The sequence below is a fragment of the Leuciscus leuciscus genome, assembly GCF_965113295.1.
Source record: "Leuciscus leuciscus genome assembly, chromosome: 12".
NCBI classification, from domain to species: domain Eukaryota; kingdom Metazoa; phylum Chordata; class Actinopteri; order Cypriniformes; family Leuciscidae; genus Leuciscus; species Leuciscus leuciscus.
In genome coordinates, this window is record NC_138736.1 from 10,811,005 (window position 1) to 10,826,680 (window position 15,676).

Consider the following 15,676-nt stretch of genomic DNA (forward strand, 5'->3'; position numbering starts at 1 on the left):
GAAATTCTCATATGTTTTTTTTCTTTTTTTCGTATTCATCATTCAGTGGCTCTCAATTGTCAAAACACCTCTCAAAATGCTTGCTACGGATGCAAAAAAGAATTTTTTTATGACGGACGAAAGTTTCGGAGGTAGTGTGTAAACGTGATTGACATAACGTGAGGTCGTATTTATTTTTTAAAGTGCGAAATTTTCTAACAAGAATTTCGGACTCAGTGTGCAAAGACCTTTACTGACCCCAGACTTTATAATGGTAGTGTACATGTAAAATAAGTCCATTGTGGGAAAATCATTTAATTATGGTAGATTTTTAGCGCATTCAGTGCATTTCCCTGTGTATTCACCCTGATCATTTTATAATCGAGGTTACACTTAACAATGAAGGAAACAAACCCAGTACATCAACACAAGCATACAAAAAAAAAGTTTTACATTTATTACCAAAAAACTTTTCATGTCATTTTCAAAACGTTTCATGTACACTTAGGCAGAAACCCATTCACATTTTTATGCTGTTATACTATCTCTTGGCTGAAATTTATCACAGTGATCTCTGGATAGCATATAGTGGGAGATAAGAGACAACAGACTGCTCCTGCTTCAATGTCAAAATGTCAAAACATGAGACTAATTCCAGCTGGATTATCACCACGCTTACACTATTACTGCGGGGCACAAAGTAATGACAGCCAAGGCCAGATGATTGTGAAGGAAGGTTTATGTTTCTCTCTGCTGAAGTCTGATTAAACCACAGACCGGGAGGATTTCTGAGAAAATCTAATTTTCAGAACTATGGTTCAATGGAAGGACATGAGAAACTGACGGTTTTATGCATCAAGTAACTGTTGAAAACGATATACCATAGCATACTATACTATACTACATCATACCATACTGTAGAACACTACACTATAATATACTATATCATACTGTAACACAGAATGCTACACTATACCTTTACCATACCATACTTTTTAAATAAATACTTTTAAAGATGTATTAAATTGATCTAAAGTGACAGTAAAGACATTTTGTTACAATGCATTTACAATAGTAGGACAATACAGTTAACAATCAATTTCTATTTCAAATAAATGCTGTATTTGAACTTTCATCAAAAAATCCTGAAAAAAATTATGTATCACAAGTTTCCACAACATTAATCAGCACAACAGTTTTCAACGTTGATGATACTAAGAAATGTTTCTTGAGCACCAAATCAGCATATTAGTATTATTTCTGAAGGACCATGAGGCATTTTACTATGGAATTCATATTACACAATTATACAATGTAATATAATGTAATTGATCATAGTTTATCTGTATGGACGGTTCGGCATGCATGAAATTTGTGGATTAGTTGTAAAGTTTATCCATCTTAGAGTGAAGGTTTATCATTTGCATGTGTTTCTAAGTCTTGCCATTTTAAACATTTTAATCGATTTTACCATTCAAGTACAAGAAGAGGTGAAAGAGAACTTCATTTGGTACTTGCGGACTGTTTTCTGTGCACACTCGCGTTTCAGACAGCGTGCAAACACAGAATTTAGTCCTCTTTCGCGTCTCCTTGTGCTTGAACGGACACATACACACACAAAACGATCTCAAAATACCCGTCTCGGCATGTATTCTTGTAAACACAGTCGGTTATGTCTTATGTGAACGTAAACAATTGAGAAAGAAATCAGATGTATATCATTATATTGGATCCGTGCTTTAGGTCTTAAAGTGACCGCTGCCTATAAATACCCTCAGATGTCACCCTCATTAATGTTAATCAAACAACTAAACACAACTTAAAAAAAATCTTTTAATCTATATTTAATTTGTACAGTGAACACTATGGAGTTACTTTACACTTAATTATTACATTTCTGTAGCTGAATACTACTGTTAGACCTTACTTTGGTAACATTTTATTTTAAGGTGACGTAGTTACACGTAACTACATGTACTTACTATAGTAATAACAGTAAATTATGCATAATTACAAGTAACTAACCCTAAACCAAACCCTAACCCTGACCGTATCTCTATAGTAAGTACATGTAGTTACTTAATATTACTCGGTACAATGTAACTACGTTGCCTTAAAATAAAGTGTAACCCTTACTTTTATTTGTAACTTTGCTCTATTGTATTTGTGTATTTGTTCTTTTTTTATTGGTATCAAAGAAGTACTTAAGTTACGTAAAGTATAAAGTAGTACAAATGTTTACTACTATAGTTTCACAATGACAGGTTTGGCTTAACTACTATATGCTCAGATTCAGAGTAAATTTTTTTATATCAAATGTAAAAATGAATTCATATTAAATCAGGCAATTAATAAACTTTGCAGCCATTTTTTCAGCTTCAGTGTGGTAGTACTGTGATTTGCCTTTATAGGGCTTTACAATATGACAGAAAAGTATAGTGCTGTATAGTATAGTACCTTTAAAGCAGTTATATTAGTGGTGCACATTAGAAATGTTAAATGAAAGCAAGTCATAGTGTTGATATAACAATGTTTCAATGATCTGTCTCTCTTCAGGAGGAATTGTGACTCAGAGTGTAGTGACGGTGAGGAGGATTTCTACTACACTGAGATTAAGCTGAACACAGACTCTGTGGCGGACGGTTTGAGCAGTCTGTCTCCTGTGTCCCCGTCTGTTCTGTCTCCCCCGCCGGGTTTGGACCAGAGACAGCCGGATGGCACTAACGGGGCGAAGAATGACAACAGCACAACCACCCCTCTCAGTCGCTCCGCTCCAAGCGCACTCTACCTAGTGCACACAGACCACGCCTACCAGGTACAGCCCATCCAATCACAAGGAGTTTACACACATTTACATAACATTACATCACTTGAGAGATCCACTCTGATGCTCTCTGTACACAACCACTAGACAGACATAATATGAATATGACCTAGTAGTTCTATGCAATTACAGAAAGAAAGAAAAACATTTAATATCAGATGACAGCCTCAATATGATTGAAGTATCAACAGGCCAAGCTGTGCATAAAGACACCTCTCAATTTCAATATGGAGGATGATAAGGTCACAAACACATGAGGAGATTGAGATGAGAAGCCACGTTTCTCTTGATCACATCCTTGTTCAAAAGGATTTTTTAATGTTTTTGAAAGAAGTCTCTTATGCTCACCAAGGCTTCATTTATTTGATAAAAAATTGTTATAACAGAAATATATAGTGACAATGTTCTATTTTAATATATTCTAAAATATAATTTATTCCTGTTATGGTGAAGCTGAAATTTCAGAAGCCATTACTCCAGTCTTCAGTGTCACATGATCCTTCATAATACGTGTCGACGTAATCGATTACGCTCTGTTTATGTTCATCGCTAATTCCTTATCATGTTTCACACAAAACAAAACTCTAGAGCAGATGTTGACGGCTAGTATGGCAGTGCCACTTAATACGAGTTTTAGTTTTTTTAGGAGCTTGAAAACCCCATTCTAGAACCGAACTGACACCAGCATATTTTCAGGACTCACAACTGCATTCTTGACAATCCAGGACGGGATTTGAGAACCACTACTAAACACTGAAACTGAAAACCAAAGCACAAAACAAAATAATGAAAACCGTAACATAATGATAACCCTGTTAAACAATGAATGCAATCATACATCTGCTGAACTGTTACATAGCTTTAAATGACCAATAATAGGGTGACCAATAAAGGAAAGCCCACTGCTTGAATGCTAGATGTTATCACATTATATACATGCAGCCGAGTCATAATCCCGGGCCCGTAGAGACTCTATATCAGTGTGACTGTCACCCCACAGGCCACAGCCCCTGTTACCATCCCCTCCACCAGCTCCACTGGCTTCACCCCCTCCAGCAGCAGTTTCAGTATCTCCTGGCAGTCCCCACCTGTCACTTTCACTGGCACCTCTGTGAGTAAACACACATACACACACGCACACTCCTGTGCCCATCACACACATGCACACACTGAACTCCAGTGTGCCTTGCGAGGTTAGACAGTCCCCTTATACACATCGATTGTCTCTCATAACCACCCACTGATCTGCCACAGTTTGGCCCTTCATTTGATTGCACATTTGAGTTACCTGACATCACTGTCAGACACATCTCTGAGATGTGAGTCAAATATCTCATCACTGATAGATAACCAAATACCAAAACTCTCACAAATCAAGCTTAAACAGACACCGTTTTATGCTGAGTGTTTCTGTAAATTACACTTTGAGGTTTTTACGACAGGAAATGGATGAATGATGTGTTTGGCCGTGTGTGAAGGATTTGAACTCTCTCTCTCTCTCTCTCTCTCTCTCTCCCTCTCTCTCTCTCTCTCTCTCTCTCCAGGCTTCTCCCACTCACAGCCGGACGCAGGGCTTTGGGGAGCAGCGCTCTCAGACCATCGCAGTGCTCTCGTCTCCCCCGAGAGCTGCAGGCTCACTCAGGTAGAGTCTTGAATACACTTTAAACACTATTTAAATACACTTTAAACACTGTATTTAAATACACTTTAAATACACAGAGCCTTACACCTAAATAAATGAATATTGTACTTTTAAAATGGCTGTGTGAAATAGTTAGACCTGATGAATGCTGGAAGTGTGGTGGCCATTAGGGACACTCTTGCACATTTTACGAGCGTCCTAATCTATCAGCACATCATAAAATCTGTAAGTAGTGTAGAAAACTACAATTAACAATATGTTCCGCTCTCTATGATGCCAGAAGCAAATCACAAAATGAATATCCATTTTTCATACTCTACATTATCCTCTTGTGATGTCTAAATTCACTTGTTAAAAATGAGTGATTTCAGTTTTTTTTTTCATTCTGACAAATTATCGTCCAGAATTTTAATATCGTTGTATTTTTTTTCTCTTAATTTTGTTTTAACATTGCTTGTATCATGTTTGTTATATAACAATTTTTTTATATATAAAAAATAAACAAATAATAATTTGAACAAATATGATTAAAATGATGTACACTCACTTGAGATACAAACTCCAGTCATATCAGTGACAATGAAAATCTGTTTTATGCTGTATTATATATAATATAATATTATATTATTATATATACTATTTGACAGTTACTCAGGGCTTGACACTTACTTTTTTAAACATGTGCTCGTGAGTTTAAAAATTTAGGAGTGCATTATAAAAACTTTAGGGGAGATATTCTAGGAGACATTTACAAGCAAAATTATATACAGTATATTAGACATGCCACACTCATTGCTGATTTGAAATGATTGAAAAACTTGTTGTCCCTCTAACAGGTTTAATAACTTTTTCTTATAACAAAAAACTGATCATTTAAATACAATAAAACAATACACAATAATTTATAAAGTAAACAAATGTTTGAAACAGATTAAAGTGCAAAAGAATTCTTCATGCCTTAAAATAGCTTGAATGTAACTCTACACCCTCGCCTCATTTAGAATACGCGGTTCTATGAATATGCAAATTAGCCCCGCCTCCACTCACTCGCACCAGCTCAGAGATCTACTCATTGACGATCACACTTTGACATGTGTGACACCAGCGATTTCCAAACCGAGTTTTTGAAACTGTCTCTGGTTCTCTGCAGTTTTAAGGAGAAAATACTCAGCAATAGTGATGACTTATGCATGTGTACATGGTTTGTCTTAAAGCATATTAAAACACCACATATAAACAACATTAAAAGCTTGATTTTCACCACAGGGGATTTTAAAGTTGAAGTTTATATTGGAAGTTTAATAATCACATTAGGATGCATCACTGTTTTCCATGCACAAATTGACCTCTTAAAATGATAATGAAGATGTTTGTTATACCATTTAAGATATTAAAGACATTTTATTTGCACTCATGCAGTTCACACACATCTAGTTTAGTTAATAATCATAAGCTTCAGATGAACTTGGCTTGAGCTCCAAATTTTAATCATGCAAGTACTGCATTTTTATTAATGTTTGCTTTTGTTTGTTGAACACTTTTTGTGAAACTGTTTTTGTGTTTTGTTTAATGTGCTGTGCTGTGCAGTAGGAAGTCACGAGGCGAGGGGAAGAAGTGTCGTAAGGTGTACGGCATGGAAAACAGAGACATGTGGTGCACGGCCTGCCGCTGGAAGAAAGCCTGCCAGAGATTTGTTGACTGAAACAGCTGATGGCTGAGTCACGAAAACAGGGTGGGCTTCCTTTTGCATGCATAGCATAATGAAAAACATTCCTTCTCTTTGTTACTGACCACAGACCCACCCTGCCTCACCTTAAACCCATGTGGACTTCAGGGGTCAAACCCTTATGCATTTCCTCCAAAAACAACGGACGCACTCTCAATCTTTGAAGATTCACAACTCTCCCTTCAAGGCGAGTTGTTTTTTACAGCGTTTGTGTTCGATAGACTCCTGAAAAACATTCTTGTCTGTTCCTAAAGGACCAGTTAAGGCAAGACCAGCCTCTGTCCAAGCTCTTTTTAAAAGAGAAGAAAGCTCTCTTTCAGACTGTGTGAGAGTGCTATAAAACAGAACCAGAGAAAGTGTTTCTTTTTCCACAGGCACTTTTTCGCATTTCTCCTGCCTATTTTACTAAAGGTTAAGGGTTGGACAGCCAGAAAACCCTGTCTTCTCAAGAATGTACCACCACTGGGGGTTAGTTTTGGGATGTTGACTGGACAACTCTCTTGAATTCATCAATGCAAAAAAGAAGAAGAAAAAAAAAGTATGGGAAGAGGACTTTTAGCTCCCCCTTTCAGCCGTGCTGTCACAAGCAATTGCACCTACAAAGGACGGATTTTATATCTCTGGTTTTATATTTGCGTTTACCAATAGGACATTTCTTTCAGGGATGCGATCAGTAAAAGCAAAACCAACAGTTAGATTTAACAGCAGAGAACTCAGTGCTTTTTGTCACAGGAATATCTTCTTGCTACCAAAAAGGGTTTTTACGTGCCATTTTCTTTCTTTTTTTCCCCCCTCTTGTCATTCAACTGAATGAAGTACAAAGACTGCGATCATTAAAATCCGACAGCACAGACTTGCATCAAAGTTAGCAGTGGCAAGAACCAGCCATTCAGGCAACGCAACCTCTCCTTCCCATCAGCAGGAATGAACTGCATTCATATTAGAGCCATAAATGAGCCCGCGGTGGTTTTACGCCACTGTCTGTTGCCTAGAGAGGTTTGACCAACATGCCTGACTGAGTAAAGAGTATGAAAACTCTGCAAAGTGGTTCATTTTACCTCTGAAAGGTGTAGAGCTCTTTTCCTCTCACCTTTTCCTGACCTCACAGGTTCAAGTAGGAAGTAATAAAAATAGCAAATGCCACATCTACTCCGGCACAGGAGCTCATGCTGGAAGCACTCAGATGTGATGGTGTTATTCCTCTGTAATTGGTACAGTATCGTGTAACATGGCAGAATGCTGGTTGCAGGAGAACGGACATCTTTTCACGATGGGCTTCTTTGCAAAAGATGACTGGGATAGAATGAAAGTTGTTTGTTGAGTTCCACATAATGTCGACACTTAGTTTGGCTTTCAAGGAATACGGCAATCGTAATCTGGCACTGTTTTGGTGGCTCTGATATAGTCTAACATGATATAATCCACATAACATCAACACAAGCTAGTTAACTCATCATATGCATGCAAACAGTGTTTATTGTGTTCAGCACAATTGTCTGTTTTGTTCATCACATGGTTCCCCTCTTACTTACTGTCGATATTTGTATATAGATAAGGTATACAGTATTCAATTCTCCAAAACGAAATGTTTTACGCCCAGAGTAATGCTTGGTTTTGGTAGAACACGCATTAAGGCTTTGCTCACACTGCACATCAATCCGATTTGGTTTCAAATCCAATTTCAAGTTAGCTCCATTTGTTAATTGGTTGATTTAGGAATGATCAGGATGACGACAAGAGACTCACAGACATCTTAAAGTATGGTAGACTACTTGGAAAAGCTACTTGAAATCTTATTTGTTTGTTTACACTGAGATGCATTCAATCTGATTCAATCTGGTTTCACACCTGATCTACAAAACTAAAAAAATTCAATGGTTCAGATTTTTGCTGCTTATCTGAATAAAGCCATAGACTAGGCTAATAAAAGAACATTTTGAATGTGAATCTATAATTAAAATATGCATTTAAATATTTAAATAGTGTCTCCAAAACAAAAACACTTTAAAACTGCCATTGGTTTCATGGGCTTTGAGTCTTGTTTATAGAGTTCATGTTTATCAAACTTGATATACATGACGGTTTCTGATCTATAATTTTCCTCTTTTTTTTTTACGTTCTGTTGACACGATTCAACAGATCGTGCATGAAAAAGGTTCTTGCGTCTTTCCGTATGACCGGAGGCAACCTGTTTGTGAAACCACACACCAGCACCCAAAGGCTCTAGCGCTCCAATTCGACTCCAATACCCTTCAAAACACTTTGTGATCTTATGCCAGAGATGAAGACGACAAGTTTCAATAATTAATAGCTGCATATTTTGGCCCCTCAGCTGGTGTGAGGAACATCTCAGAGGCTTCTGCTTGTCCCTCCATTCCCTTCCTGGTGCTATAATAGATCAAAGGGTCTGCGAGATCTCATGGGCGTTTTACGTAAGAGGGCAAGTTGATTTCTTCAACTGTTTACACTCAATATATACTTGGGGAAACTCTTTTCATCATGTTTCCTACAAATGAGATTGAAGTCACTTTTAAGAGCGAGTTTTGGTGATATATTTCTAAATGCTCTTGCCTCGGATAAGCTGTTGTGTGAAGTTATTGTACGTAACATCACGGTGCATTTGATTTCTAATGATGTTTCACACACCTGTCACTATGGTGCTTCGGCTTCGGTTTTATTAGCTAGCCACGGCGCATTACTCGTGTTCATCAGGGGTGCTAGTTTTCTTCTGCACTGGCCTTTGTTTTGTTGTACAGCATGAAATTTAACAAACACACGGTGCATATCAAGCTGCAACGAGTAGGTCGTGTTTTCACTATTTTCTTTGTTCATGGCCAACTTTGTTCACAAGTTAAACAGTATATAATGTACCTACATTAATACATATATAAGCTACCTGGTAAACAGTATTTAGGACACTGCTCATGAATTCCTACTTGGGTCCATGTCTCATAGTAATGCAGTATCAAGCTTTTATTGTTCAGATCCAGCGGGACACCGAGGTGTTCGCTGTCTTTAACCTATAAGTAGTCTTTTCTGGTTCTGTGTTAACACACCGTATAGGAAATAACCAAGGTAACTAATAATACTGTTATATTACTCAAAATGTGTAAATGTTCTGATCCATATGTTAAGCTACTTTAACACACCAGGGAACAGAATAAGATGCTTCCTGAACTTTCACCAGGTCCAGAGTTTAACATGCTAGCTAGCCATTTCTCGCCGTCTCTTTTCCCACACATCAAAAATGGGATGTTAATCGGATACCCATATGGATTTTGTTGGTATTAGTGTTGGATTTGTGCAGATGTTTAGGGTGGGTGTATCCTATGTCAGACTGAACCAATCTGGCAGTCTTTGCGTAGACTGAATTGTTTGTGTAACTCCAAACCGCCACTCCGCTACAGCCAGATGGCAGATGGGCCACTCAGTAGTCTACTTACATAACTTGCATGTTTGTGTCGAACCACAAACAGCAAGAAAGAGTACATGCTGTAGATAGTGCCGAGAAGGGAAAAAAAGGTAGTCGAAAGGAACATTCCAAACTGCAGATTTTAATTTTATTATGAAACGGTCATCAGGATAGAGCTTGCTCTCTCTTTGAGGGCTTATAATCTTAGCTGTCATTGGACATCATTGGCATTCTGCAATGCATAGTACCGGTCAAATAGATGCTGGGGTCCCTGTGGTGCATGATCAGGTCATGTCTATACTAGTTCAGGGGGCCTGAGAGGTTTTGTTTTTATTTTCTGTGGAGGGGGGACAGTCCCTCTGACTGCTTTCAGGAATGTATTTGTATGAGGATTTATAGGAGTCTGACTGTGCCTTGGTGAGGTCTGATATTGTGCGTGGAGATGCACAGAAAAGCAAAGGAATGTTTCTGGTGTCGGCTTGTCTGAGTTCATCATTTTGTCTGGATTTAAACTTGTGGGAGTTGAGGCCCCCTTTTTTTTTTACTGATTTAAGGACTAGATCTTGCTTTTTTCCCCCTGCTCAAAGTGTTTTTTGATGCATTTAAAGCTTGGGGTGGGGGGGGTGTCTTTTCCTGGTTGTGCTTTGTAAAACGATTTTTGCTACAATATTGTAGTTGTTCTTGTCTTGTTGTTTTCATCTCCGGTTTTGGAAACGCAGCGGGAAACATTTAATCGACATTTCAAGCAGGGGTTTGTTGAATACGGCTGCGTTTTAAAAACCGGGGGGGGGATGTTTTTCTTACAAGATGCTTAAACAGTGAGATCATCCATTATTGTCAGAGACTAAAACTCCAGTCTAACAGATAGGACCATGCCCAGAAGATCTTAGGGTTATGAATCACAAGTTTGGTCGGGTCTTTCAAAGTAGGGCTGCGTGATTTGGGGGAATTATTATTATTTTTATTTTTTTTACTTGTTTGTAGGGCTGGACTATTTGGCCAACATTTTGTCATTTATATATCAATATGACATGACTTTTTTTATTTATTTTTTTTATGTATCAAGTATTTAAGAAACATAATATAATGCAGCCCAGACAGCAACGTTGTGTCGGCCCAGATTATGCCCACATCTGGGCCGTGTGGAATCCATGTGTACCAGATGTGGGCCGGTTCTGGGCCGACATTATGTTTCTGTCTGGGAATACTATATTACACCGTTTTATTTCTTAATTTTAAAGTGTTAAACCATAAAGTTTTTATTTTAGCAGAAAGCTCTTTTGTAGACAACAGCCATTTTTGAGAAAACGATTGGCGCATGTTGCGGAGCTGCTTGCATGTAAATAAACACAGTGCCGCGCTTCCCTATGAAACACGCAGCACATGTATTTTGAAAGAAAAAACAATAACCCATCCAAAAAGTGGATGCATGGGAAAGTAGGCTAAGCGCTCTGAATGGATTATCTCACTGCTGACCATTGTCAATCAAGAACCATGTTAACCTCAAGAACTCAAAGACTGTCGCACTGGATTTTTACACTTTTTCAAGTATTTACTTATCTAACTGTATTTTGTAATACTGCATGTGCATGCCGAAGAAAACCAACACAAAAAATATATGATCTGAATTTATGAATATGTTGTTTGTGATGTTTTATCTGTAAAAACAGGCACAGGGCAGGAAGGCTGCTGTTACTATAGGAATTACTTGCAAAAACCACTTCCTCTGAAAATGTATTCATTTTCATCATGCGATTTCACCACTTTTTAAGTCACACAATTTCATGGTATGTTCTACCACAAAGGGCTTCTCCCATGCGTATTCCTTAAAGGGACAGTTAAACACCCCAACCCCCCAAAAAATTTAACAAAACAACAAAATTCACTTAACCCTCATGTCTTTCCAAACCCATATGATTTTCTTTTTTCTGTGAAACACAAAGGAGATGTTTCCAATCTGAGTATTTTCAATCTCATAACCAAATGCAACAGGTCATGTTTGAATATGCAGATGCGCAATTAAGATTTTTTTTCTTTTTTTCTTCCCCAAACAAATTCACATGACTTCAGAACACTTATACAGCTCAAAAGTATTCAGCTACTTTTATGTTGTTGTTTTTTTGTATGGGAAAAAAAAGTTTGTCATATTTTCCATAATGATTGGGAAAAACTTAAAAAAGTGAGTATATGACAATTTATATTTATTTATTTATTTTTTGGTGAACTATCCCTTTAAGAGAGAATGCTCGAAACTGATTGGCTGAAGCGCTGATAGAAACTGCCACATTCTTCAGTCTTTCCACTGTGAAAGCCAAATGTGTGTGGCTTCTTCTTAGACCTGTTCTATACTTAGCACCATGTGCTCACATCTAGTGAATGGACTGCCATTAAAATCAACAGATGCTGACAATAAAATAACCAGCTTCTGACCGCCGTAGTAGAGGCTATAAAAACAAACGCCTGACGGATACTACATAAGCACTTCGAAATGATCCAAATCAGAGGACCAGGTTCATCTCAAGGACCAATGTAGTCAGCCCAAACTGTGCTTTTTTTTATTTTTTTTTATTCACACATTCTGTCGCTTTGTCTGTTCTTTTTGACATTCCTGATTTTACAAGTATTGTTTGATGTTAAGGACGGACGTCTGACGCCCTTTGCACATTATGGAAGTCTACTGTGTAAAGAGAAAAAGGGAAAACTCAGGATGTCATCATCTTTGCATGCCACTGCTAGCAGGAAAAAAAAGATGCCGCAGTTGAGTTGTAAAGCCATAAAGGAAAAGAGGTGTGCTTGGGTGATCCATGCCATTTACCAAAATTATTGTTTTGACCAGTAAGCAATGTCTAGACTATATTCAATAACTGTGTATTATCCATTATTGCACATTGACTATATGTATATTGAAGCTGTTCATTGAAGAAGGTACTTGATGTCTCTATGCCAATGTGATTTATAAAGTCATTGATGGGGGACAGATTTTATTGTAGATGCAATAGCTATGAATGTAGCTATGAATAAACAGATGGTTTATTTATATGCTTATAAAAGAAAATGATGTTATCCAGATGAGGGACACCCTTGAAATTGGTGGGTTTTCAAAAAATGAATTCAACTTGATTTGTACCATATTATTCATATAACTTTGTGACATTAACACTAACGAACCGAGGATTACTGTTGAAAACGTTCAAAAATCAAGAAACCCAAAGATTATCTCTCAAATTTGACACGATATAACAGTTAATAGCAACTAAACTGTATAAATGTCACTTAAATTGTACGTCAAATTAAGACCCAATAAGGGCCAGTTCACACAGAACGCATTTTTCCACATCGTTTGCAGCGTCTCGTGCATGACACGACATTCTAAAAATGCGCGCTCAAGTTAAAATGTTCAACTTTTAAAAATCTTTTTAATAATTTAATAATGATTTAATTTTTTTACTTCACTAACCTGCATTTCGCGTTTTTAATCGCAATACAACTGTGTAAATGCCCCCTAATGTGTACAATTAAAGTTTTATTACTCCACTCTTATGGCCAGGTCACACAGAACGAGTTTTTCCATTCCACTGCACTACTTTTCCATTGTTTTTTAACGTAAACATGCGCAAGATGTGTCTTTAACCATTGCGTTTGCTTATGCTCTGACACAGCATTTTAAAAATGCGGTGCTCAAGTTAAAATAACTTAAACTTAAACAGGAAAAAAAGCCTCCATTGACCTGTGTACTATAGGCTATTCATAAATGCTAACAATTTTTTTGACAAAATCGAGTGTTAAAGGACGGTTCACACAAAACGCGTTTTTGCTGTTAAAAGCGCAAGATGAAAAAGCGCAAGGTATAAAAAGTGGTTTTCTTAAAAGTTGAATTCATTTTAACTTGAACGCAAGTGTGAGTGTCATGTCAGAGACTCTGCAAAAGAAGGGAACGCAACGGTTAAAGACTACAGTCTAGCGCGTGTTTATTGAAAAACAATGGATAAGTAGCACTGTGGAGTGGAAACATTAGTTCTGTGATTGCATTTAACCAGAGAAATTTCGCTATACATACAGCACCTTTATATTCCATAAAACAATAAACGGGTTGTTGCTTTAAGAACAGCGCAGAGCAGCGTCTTGAGACACGTTTTAAAAACGTGTTGGAAAGGTCAAAGGCCTAAGTGTAGCAAATATTTAAATGAAAAAAAAAAAAAAAGTCATCGCTCTTAATTTTTTAAAAGCGTTATATTCTATTGGCTATTCCTCAACGTTACGTCTCGTGTTATGGTGCGTTCAAGTCATCTCCTAGATCGTATTAACGAGTTGAACGCACATGAACGCCACCACAATGTCGTAAATACCCAAATACCAGTGGGGAGCTCGGATTTTCTCCAAGCCCCGATCTTTACGATTTGTGGGCGTGTCACTGAGAAACATGGCGGAATACCACAATATTTAAAGGAATTTAGCAGTGATATTGTCAGGCTTTTCTATTTTCTAAGCTAATTGCCTGCACAGAATATGATGGCATTATAATATAACAATGCAACATGTTCGATAAAGTTGGCAGTGGCTTCATAAATTAATTAAAAACATAAAAAAACAAAGTAGGCTATAGTCTACCTGATGCACATTTCTTTGTTCTTCATTTTCTAGAACAAGAGTTTAAAATCCTTACTGTATTTTTGTGTAATTAATTAAGAGAAAATACTCCGCCATATCTTACTCCGACGAAAGTGACTTGAACGCACCAGCCGCCGTAAACACGACTTCGCGCCGCCGCTTGTCCGGGCTCACGTGCGTAATTCCAGCGGGGGTTTGACATCACGGGCTCCACTTTAACACACTCCCTCAAGCTTTTCATCTCTGTAAACCCATCATAATGCAGTGCAGAAAGATTCGCGGCGCAGGTTTCAAAGGTTCAGAGGCTTTTCTTAATGATGACGATTGCTGCTGAAGGCTGTTAGGCAACAATTAATTCTAATGGAATGGAAAAAAAAATGTAGCCCTATTGTTAAACGGTGTCAAGTTTCAGCAGAAACGAGGGCCTTAATTAGAGAATATTTTTAAGGCTTCATGCCACTATTTTGTCATTGTGAGAGTCTAGTCTGTGTTCACTCGATACAATTATGCAATTTAACGCTTTAGTGCACAGGTTCGCGCAGCAACACCTGACAAATATAACTCGTAATAGACGGAAATAAATTATTTTTACTCCGCTCGCATTTACGCGCACTATAGTCTCGTCTGTGGATATAGGACCATAGATGGAACTGATGATATTTCATTATCTGGAGTTGATAAATATCGCAATACATTAACTGAAAGCACTTGCTATATGTACAATGTCTTACAATGTTTATCTAAATGCATCGTTTTGTTTCTTTTCCTTTCCCCAAAGTTGAATAGATTTTCATCTCCCTCTTCCCGAGGGAGAAAACACTTGGTGACTGTTATTATTATCTATCTCACTTGCTGGCTGTACTAGTTTTTACTCTGAGCTGTCTGTAAATAGAAACTGCCATTGTAATTGTGCTACGGTGACAATGTTCTGGTGCTCGTCAGTGCCGCTGTTGTTGTTTTCTTTGGTGTAAAGACCTTTCGAAGGTGCCTGTGTTCATATGAGCTCCTGGTTATTGGTTATGAAAAAATAAAAAGATTTTTTCCCCGGCAGCTGTTTACTATACGATGTCTGCTGGTGTGTGTTTATTAATCTAAATATAACATGGCCTAATGTGCTTGTTTCAGAAACTGGGCTTGATTATAATAGGTTGCAGACTGAATTGTTACTTAATTAGCAGCCTTCGGTCAGAAACAAAATTGCACACAAAGCTTTCAAGTTTTTGAGTGTTTGCAGACCGCGCGGTAGACGACTAATTAAAATAGTCTCTGGGATATTATGTATGAAATATAACTATTTCGAAAAACTGACTGGGGAAATGCTTGAGATTAATAGCCTAATAGATTTCTTCCCTGTAAAAATGGTAAAGATGTCGATTTAGTGTGTTTATAGACTACAAATACACGACCTGTGTGAACTCAGCATTCGTGTGGACTGTAGGCCAGTGGTGGGCTTGAAAATAGTATGAAAATAAAACTGTTTTTAGA

General features: G+C 37.5%; 1 protein-coding gene across 2 annotated transcripts in view; it reads left to right on the forward strand.

Annotated features, from left to right (window-relative positions):
* Positions 1-15,254, forward strand: part of znf704 (zinc finger protein 704) — a 58,692-nt gene extending 43,438 nt beyond the window's left edge. The window contains exons 6-9 of one of the 2 annotated variants that reach the window (XM_082185180.1): positions 2,536-2,794; positions 3,804-3,914; positions 4,348-4,445; positions 6,033-15,254. In XM_082185180.1, coding sequence (XP_082041306.1) covers positions 2,536-2,794; positions 3,804-3,914; positions 4,348-4,445; positions 6,033-6,147 — 583 coding nt within the window. In that variant the 3' untranslated portion in view covers positions 6,148-15,254. The remainder of the gene's footprint in view (positions 1-2,535; positions 2,795-3,803; positions 3,915-4,347; positions 4,446-6,032) is intronic. The other variant, XM_082185181.1, reaches the window with a different exon arrangement.
* Positions 15,255-15,676: the final 422 nt, after the last annotated feature.